Genomic DNA, 9,237 nt, shown 5'->3' on the forward strand with positions numbered 1-9,237 from the left:
CAAATAAAAAGCATTTGGAATCCAATATTATCAAGTAACACATTGCTGGCAGTCATCATCCATTTTATTAAGCAGTAAATCTAGCCATCCACTCTCAGGCTATGGATATGCTCTGGTAAAGGGCCTGAGATGGCCCTGTAACCCAAGAGGGGCTCTTCCTACATCTTTAGTAGATGCTTATCCTGTCAAGGTGGGCATGAAGTTCCTGTGCTTGCTGCCATACTATTATAGCTAAGGAGCTTAGGGAAACATCCAATTGCCTTAAGAACCATGGAAAAATCTATTTTGGGCAGGCTATGGGGAAGTTTGCATCTGTGCATCCCCACCACCTACATCCTCCAGCATGGAGCATACCCTTGTTCTAGGAGCTTGGAAGGCTGAAGCAAATTTAGAGCTCCCTTTAACTGTTCCTGTCATACCACATCTGGTCTGGATTTCATTTTGGTAGTCTGTGCATGTTTTCATGAAAGCTTTGGAGAAAGACCAATGTGAAATAATTCGTTTCACCTGTATCTGAATGTAGTATTAAAATTTGCCCTCATAGTGCAGTAAAACTATTAAATTTTGCTTGGATAACAGCATAATATATAGGATGTTTTACGAAATGCAGAAGCGGTTCTTCAGCTGTTATCTGTGACAGTTCCTGCAGTGAGGCAATAGTAACTATACCAGCTGCAAAGCTGTCTGTGGTTTCATTTCCCTAATACACTTTCAATTTCCAATACAATCTAAGCAGACCAGTAATAATAAAATCTTACTTGTGGCATCAACTACCCTATAATTTTTCTAATTTTTTTTAATTGTCTAGCTTTTTATCATGAGTGCTGTTAATCCTCTTCTAGATCTTCATTTAGCTTCAGCACCCGTCTGTCCTCTTATACTAATGCAATGCTGGAATGTGTTTGGGAGCCTAACACATCCCACAGAAAAGGTTTAAATCTATGGAAAAAAAAAAAAAGCTTTTTTTTAAAATCAAATAATCAAAATGTCTTTTGGTAAATGTTTACCATTTGCCTAACAATCAGGCTTGCAACTGCTTCAAACAAGACTGCAATCACTTCATGGTAATGTGTTACAGGTATGGATTAGGAGACACCGTAGGGCTAGAATAGCTTGTCATTTCAACTGATAAAACAATCACAAACTGCAGAGGAAAACAGCACAGCAAGCTGAAATCACTTGTTAACAGTAAATTAGTGGCAGAGGCAAGACAACAGTGAAGGTCTACTGGGTCTCACTTTCGTCCTTGTTTCTTCATCACTTTGCTCCGTCCTGTATGCATTATTTTGGCCCTAGACATGGAGTATTTCCTTCCAGTGAACAAACATTTGGTTCACTTCCAGCAACAAACTTTCCTATACTTAATCAACCAGTTTATTAGAGCATGAAGGAAAATTGGTCATGACTTCAGTTCCTGTACTGCTGGAATTAACAAGCTGGCTGTTGCCAACACTAAACTTGGAAGTGCTAATGGTAATTAAAATCTATTTTCAAATACATCTCACAGTTTTAAGGTGGAGAAGTACTTGTTACTCATGTGAATTGCCAAACTGTGTTTTTTTTTTTTTTAAAAAAAAGTGCTACTTTCTTCAGGAAGATGTCAGCTGTGGGACAGAAATAATAATTAATGAATTATTAATACTATGTGGTATGGCATTTGTTCTCCTTTAGTGAGTTTATGGCTATGTATGTCTTCCAAAATCTTTGAGTAAGAGAAGTTTCAAACTAGAATTTAAACATTTTGCTATTTTTGGTTAACTTTTTAGTCATTATATAGTTGTTATGATAGAAAAATATAGCAAAATAGTGCTAATTTTGCAACTGACATATAATATGTGCTATCAGTAGCTTTACTGCCGTTTGGCAGAAGTCCATGCAGCCCATTCAGTCAATTTTCCCTCAGGTGCACTTGGGTGAAATATCTTATATTAACAAAGTACACCAACCCCAGGCTCAAATGGGACTGTGTTCCAAATGGTAATCTTCTTAATTATTCAATATATTCACACTATACGATAAAGAAAATAAAAGAAGGGTAATCATACTTTGTTTTTCACTTCATTTTCTGAGCCTGTTTCCTGGCTAATTCAATCTATTTGATCAGTGGGAGGGACAAGGGATAGATTAAAAATGTTGCCTGTCATATCAACAGGGGATTTAAATTAATGTTCTTTTACACAGAATGGAAGCATATGGGCCACAGAGTGCAGCTCTCCTTGGAAAATTACTGTCAAAACACTACCATCTCTATTAACACAGCTGCTGGCTTGTGAAGTAGAAATCAGTTTTTACTTGAGTTAACCTTCAAAAAGCATAGTTCAGAGTGATTGCTCAGTAATATTCTCTCATGCTACACCAGCAATATTGCCTATTAACACCCTACTACAACTCACACCTATACAACTCCACAAGTGTTACTTTGGATGTAACACCCTATAGACCCTTTATGATGATGTGAAGGAATCAAAGTTATGTTCATCCAGCCTGACAATTATTATCGAGATCTCATTTTCCTCTTGTAAAAAGGGAAAGCACACTTTGATAGAATACTTTTCATACAAGTAATGTAGATTTCACTGTATGGGCTTACTTTTTAATTTGCCTACATTTCAGCTGATTTCCAAGGCAAAAGTCCTATCTTCATATATAATCAGATACAGACATTTCCTTTAGGCATTTCTTCCACAGAAGGAATATCACCATTTTCCATATGAAATAGTGAGGATCTCTTATCTGTCATTTCTTTATGTGCAAGCTACTCTTGCAATATATACAAAGGAGAGTACTTAGTTTCTTATATGAAAAGTTTTGTCTGAAGAGAATGTTAAAGGTTCAAAGTTAAGCTCTAAGAATTAGAAAAGGCTGGAGTTAAAGCTTTACCTATGCATTAAGGTTGCTTCCAATAGGCAACCTCTTGCATCTGCAGGGGCCCCTGCCTCAGTCAATGCCTGTGCCAGGCAGAAGAGTCTCATCACCATGGCTCTGTAATGGGAATCTGAAGATTTAGGGTTTTCTATTACTGCCTCTGATAGCGATTCCTGTATTTCATCTTATACAAATTACTTAATCTTTCTGTGCTTTATGTCTCTCATTGTAAAATAATGATAACACTACTTCCCACTGACATGGAAAATTGTATCGGCAAACTTGTATCTTTTGAGCAATTTAACAGTCTGGTGATTGAAGTTACGACAAGTTCAGAGACTCGGTATTGCTAACAGGTTAGCAGGAGTGTGCATAGACTGAAGAGATGATCAGGAGGAATTCCACTGACATAGAGCTACTATTGACTTATGCTGTTAAAATAGGAAAAATTTTGGTCYTTCTTGTATACGCTGGACAGCATGCAATGAAAAAGAGGCTTAGAAAGTGTTAGCAAATGCCTAAACAGCAAATGCTATATTTTTTTTAAATGAATGGATGTATTAAGTTCTTTACAGAAAAGTAACTTAAATTTAAATACATAACAATGGCACTACTTAATCAGGAGAAGTTTTTAACTTTGCAACACTTTACCTAACATAAATGCAGTTCTCTGACATCATTCATCATTTAGTGATGGAAGCTACATCCTACATGAATAATGTGACCAAACCAGATTGTTGTAATGAAGATCACAAGACTGGTGAAATTTGCACATTCAAATATAGTCAGAATTTGTTCGTTCTTGAATGCATCTGTTACAATTCAATATCCTTGCTGCATATTCTTTTACTTTCCCTGCGCATCAAGATTTACGTGATTAAAGTCTTAGAGAATCACCAGTGGCTTTTGGGTGCTGAATATGAGAAACCTTTAAGAAACCTATTTTGCAGAGGGCAGCTCACTAAAAAACCTTGTTATTTAAAGGTGTCTTGACTGGGACAAGTTTCCTTTATACCTGTGTACATGCAGGTAAATGTTTAGATGTGTGCATATGGTGCATTTAAATGCACTCCTGAGCAAGAAAGTTGCATTGGTGTTTGGGTTTCAATCTGAGTAAATGCTTTGTCCGAAGTTGAGGCTAAACCTATTCAGTGATAAGGCTAACATAAAGATATACACTCTGAAGCTGTCTTTGAGAATTATATGAAGAATATACTTTTTGAGTTCTATGTATTTACTATACATGCTTGCAGCCCTTTTAAACAGATGACCCTTTCTCAGCTAAAAAAAAAAGGAATGATTTCTTGATGATTTATTGTCTTCAACATTTGCTTTTTCTACAAAACCTTAGGAAAAATGTTGGAATTTTCCCTTATTGTTAAATATAAAAGCTTCAAGGTACACTGCTTCTTTGAAAAAGAAAACTGATGAGCTCAGTTTGGAGCATATAATTACTGCCCTTACTACCAAAGAAATCAATACAGTGCCAGTGACAGACAGGGCAGTTGTTTAATACAGACCAAGGTACATGATTATTATGTCAGAGATGCTAATTTAGCAGGCTCATACTAACTTAATGAAGCACTAATTATTATATTTTGGTTAGCCTTGTTATTTTAGTAATCCCATTTATAAATGTTACAGAAATCAATGCTAAATGCTGAAACTTTGACTAAAGTCACCTGTGAATCCAGTCATGAGCCTTTGGACCATATGCTAAGTTCTAAAAGTTCTTTTCTTCTTTTCACTTCCACTTTCCACATCTTGTACTTGCATTTCAGGGCTGGTTTCAGTGCAATCTGTAAAATTTGGTCAAATGAGACACTTCAGATCTGTCGTGCATTTTTACCATTTTTTAAAAAATAGACAGTGTTACCGTTTTGAAGCCCCTGATAGGAAATGAAAACTAGCATTCAGTCACTTTCGTTCCTAATTACCAGGAGGAAAATGGACATTGTTGACTTACAAAACAACAGTTGTAAAAAGAGGGACTCATATTGGATTATTAAATTGATGACTGTGAATCTAAGTTTTTATGAAAGCCTTTTTATAACCTATTTATGCACGACTTTCTCAAATCATCACTGAAGGGCTGGTATTGACCCTTTATTGAAAGGCACTCTTTAGTCTGTATTGTCATAGAACTTTCCTTCTGAAGACCTCAAAATGATTTAACTACTAATGAATCAAGAACATATCTGTCATAAAGAAATTCTTCTTCCCTAAAAAACCCCATTACATTACTGTCATGAACACAGTAGCTCCAAATGCCACAGGTTTTTTTTGAAACTGGAAATGCTTTTTGGCATCCATTTACTTTCTTTTCCAATAGCAGGGAAGAAATAGGGGAAAGGTGTAGGAACAGAACATAATGTGGTCTACTAAACATATGCAAAGCATTGTTTTAGGGGAAGAAAAATACACCATTTGCAACAGAAAAATTGTCGACCAGGTAACCTGTGACTGAACACAAGCTATTGCATGCACCCTGGGATGGGGCGGGCACAGTCAGAGCTCTAAATCATGCTTTGGAAGATGTCAGCTCACAGTAAGTCTCTTCGGCTCCTGTTATGGGCAGCCTTGGTATTGCTGCAGAAAAGCCTCTTCGGTCTTGTGATGAAAGGCTAACTGGGCATGTCATAACTCTACCTCGGAAAATAAACTGATGCAAGACACTCTTTCTGTTCACACACTCATAGCACATACAAAATGTTTTGGTGAATAAATAAAAAACTAAACTATTCATGGATGTAGCTTGTACCACCAGTCTTTTTACTGATAAACCTCTTGTGGAAGAGGCAGACAAGCTGGTACTAGAAATCTTTCCTCCTTCCATTCTCGGCAAAGCCAAAGGAAGGAAAACCAGTGCCGTAGCTGTGAGACCTGCCTGAAAAATGACAAGTTTGTTAAAACCACATGCGCTTGCCTTATGAGAGTACTGGACTTAGAAACAGGAGAAGCCGAGGCTAGTCTGACCTGTGTGAGGTACCTAAGTGAGACCGGTGAGGAAAACCAAAAGGCCTGTCAAGCTTGGGAGTGGAACAAACCACCACCAGCCTAAGCATGAAAGTCACCCTTCCTCCTAATACAGTATAACGTTAGAATGGCTGAATTGGGCCACAGCAAACGCACTGTTAAACCTGCTGATAACACGCCCTTCGGCTCTGGCCACCGGTGGCTTGGGGCTTTCTCTGCTTTGATGTTACTGTCCTCAGTGGGGCCAAGCAGCAACAGGAAAATTTACAGAACAAACCCTACAATTCAGCCCCAAGATGTAGAACTAAAACCAGGAAAGGAAAATCTGTAGGTAAGAAAGACTTGGAGCTGCTGGCCTCAGGAGACCTCAGAATTCAAAGAGGTGGCATGCCAAGCACAAACCCAAAACACAGACTTACTTGGCCACATTCTTTTCCATCGATAATCTTAGGAATTCCACCGACTGGATTCATATTATTTTGCCTTGAAGCTCTGCTCCACTTCACACATTAAAAACTTTACTTTCCTGTAAGGCTAGGTAGGATGTAACTAAAAGATGAGGCAAATATGAAAATTTTTAGGTTAGATTTGGCATATGCCTATTTGAACTTAAGATTTTATTTAAAAACATATGGCCAGTCTCTTCCCCTGTCTAGAACTATGTAGACCAGACTCCACTTAGGATAAATTTGGGGAGAAAGAGTATTGACTCCAAAATGGCTCTCAGCTCCTCTCACTACTACCTAATACTCCATTCCACATCTTCTCATGTCTCATCTGGGAATAAGTACCTTATTTTGACAGGTTGCAAAGCTTGCTTTTTTAAAACTTTCCTTTCTTCTAGCAACTGCCCTGCTTTCTCAACCCCTTTCACTTTCTTTTTCATTTACTTTTAATAGCAGAGATACTGAACTACTGAGAAACTGTATTTTCAGTTTCCTTCTGGTATAAACTCTTATGCTTTGGGGATATAGTTGCCTCTCTAGACAACTATACTATATCTATACTGTGACTCTATTTGCATTTGTTACAGTTAATATCCACAACAACTGTCAGCCTGTAATTTAAAGCAGAGGCCTGTTTTTTAGATCATGGCAGCAAGGAACACAAATATTTTTACTTTATACATTTATGTGATCCAAGACAGGTATTTGGAAAGATATTCCTGAATGGCAAGGGGAAAAAGTCTGTTCAAAAATTCAAAGAGCACTGAAAAGGAAAAAGAGTAGGGTATTCAAATCATCAAATAAATTATAAAGTTCCGAAGAGTTAAACAATACTGCAAAACAATCACTTTTTCCTACTTTGCTGAAGAAAGACTGGGTACAGTCACAAACATTGTGTAACCAAAATGTTAGTGTGAGAAAAAAAAGATCTGAGTGTATACATTAAGTGATTGTCTTATATTTATTCATTAGCTTAACCCTTGMGAAACAAAACCCCTTGCTTCACCCTTGCAAAAACAAAGAAACAGAATCAAACCCCACTTACTAACATACAAGACTGCTGAACTCCAACATCCCTTTATAATCTATGTTTTCCTAGACAGAGGCACCAGTCCTCAAACAACAAAGAATAAAGCAAAATAATAACAAAGAGAGACATATGAGACCAAAAGGATGTCAAGAAACAGGAAGAGCAGGGCGGCTCCAGAACAGGGGACGAGCCGGGGGCTGAGGGTGAGCCCAGAGCAGGCAGTGCCCTCACTGACCAAGGTGCAGTGGACATGTCATATGGACATGGCAGGCAGAGGTGGGTGCTGGTAACATGGTCCATCAACAACCCCAGGCATGGCAAGTCAGGGGAGTCCAGTCAGGAGCAGCAGGAGCTGGGGGCAGAGACAGGACTGGAGGACAGGCGGGTCCAGTGTCCATCCAGGAGACAAGGCTACAGCGTAGTTTCAATGTCCATCCCAGAGAGACAAGGCCAGAGTCACGGACATCTGCTCAGTGCAATTAAGGCCTATTAGCGTCCTCAGGGCCCTGACAAAGGATCATTTACATAGGACATGCTTTAGTACAAGGAACATACATTGACATTAAACCAGCTGCTGGTGGTATGAAAAGCCTCCTTAAACAGTGGCGCTGTTTCTGGATTTTGGCTTGTTTATTACTGTTGTTTGGGTTTTTCAGCCACTTGTGCTCCTTTTTGGTAATGGGAAATAATCTGAATGAGTATGAAGGTATTAATAAAAAGGAAAAGCAAGCCTGCCAACCATATAAGTAAGAAAGTGTTATATCCTTTAAACTCCAGAAAGTATGCGGGAGCGAGCCACAGGCCTTGTCCAATGAACCACAAAGAGAGAAGCAGTACACCCTGATGCCAGGACATCCTAATACTAGGTATTATGAGGGGCAAAAGGCAGAGATACCAGACAAAATACTGGGATGTGCATACTTTGTTAAAACTCACAAAAATAGCAGTGTGTAGGAAACAACAGAAGGCAAGGTCTCTGTAAAACGCTATGGACACAACCAGGAGCAGAAGCAGCTGGGGCAGGAAGGCTGCGAGCCCAAGGGCAAAACTCCATTTGCTCTCTGCAGTTAAATACAACATGTAGAAATAGGGAGAGAAGTTATGACGGATATCCCTCCTGGTCAGGTGGTAGAGGTAGGCATGCTCCAAAAACTCCCAGCCGTAGAGGYAGTAAAACACAACGGTCAAGGCACCCAGCACAGATCCAGCAACTGTTCCAAAAAGCAGCACGTCGCGGTTTACGAGGAGCTGCCAGAGGTACCTGAGCAAGGGAAACCTTGCCCTTCCGCAGCGCCCCGCGTTCGCGGCCCCTCCGCTGCCACGCCGCTTGCTCTGGCCCTGCAGATGCAGCGCGATGGGCAGCGCGTAAGTCAGCGGGTATATCTTCAAGTGCACGGCGAGCCCGTAGCAGGCAGCGGCCTTGCCCATGCTGCCGCCCTCCGCGTAGTAGAGGGCAGCGAGCACCAGCAGGGCCACCAGGGCCTCGGCGTTGCCGCGGCTGGACACAGCCATGGGCAGGGGGTTGAAGAGCCAGGCCGCCGCGCAGCAGGTGCAGGCCGGGCCGGCGGCCGCGCCGCGCCGCAGCAGGGCCCGGTAGGCCACGCCGGCGGCCGCCAGGTCCCCGGCCACGAAGAGCAGCTTCCCGAAGGCCTCGGCCAGGTGGACGCTGGGCGTGAGGAGCCAGGCCAGCAGCGGCGTGTAGCGGTAGGTGGCCCGCGCGTAGGGCGAGCGCCCCGCCGTCACCAGCCGCGCCGCGTCCGTGAACACCCGGTAGTCGACGTCGGTGTAGCGCACTCGCAGCGCCGCGTCCTGCCGCGCCCCGTACAGCACCAGAGCCAGCCTCGCCGCCAGCGCCGCGCCCAGCGCCCAGCGCAGCCCCGGCCACCGCGCCGCCATCGCCCCGCGCGGCAGCGGGCAGCG

General features: G+C 41.4%; 1 protein-coding gene and 1 long non-coding RNA gene across 2 annotated transcripts; both read right to left on the minus strand.

Moving 5' to 3' along the window:
* Positions 1-4,400: 4,400 nt before the first annotated feature.
* On the minus strand, positions 4,401-6,676 carry LOC112973818. Its single transcript, XR_003256076.1, has 3 exons — positions 6,633-6,676; positions 6,261-6,390; positions 4,401-4,664 (listed from the first exon to the last, which is right to left on the minus strand). It is a non-coding gene; the product is annotated as an uncharacterized LOC112973818 (long non-coding RNA).
* A 553-nt stretch (positions 6,677-7,229) lies between these two features.
* On the minus strand, positions 7,230-9,213 carry PIGM (phosphatidylinositol glycan anchor biosynthesis class M). The gene has a single exon (XM_026082125.1). The coding sequence runs from the start codon at positions 9,211-9,213 to the stop codon at positions 7,951-7,953; it is 1,263 nt and encodes a 420-aa protein (XP_025937910.1). The 3' UTR covers positions 7,230-7,950.
* Between the last annotated feature and the right edge of the window lie 24 nt (positions 9,214-9,237).

This window comes from Apteryx rowi, unplaced genomic scaffold (genome assembly GCF_003343035.1).
Source record: "Apteryx rowi isolate R43461 unplaced genomic scaffold, aptRow1 scaffold_568, whole genome shotgun sequence".
Classification (NCBI taxonomy): domain Eukaryota; kingdom Metazoa; phylum Chordata; class Aves; order Apterygiformes; family Apterygidae; genus Apteryx; species Apteryx rowi.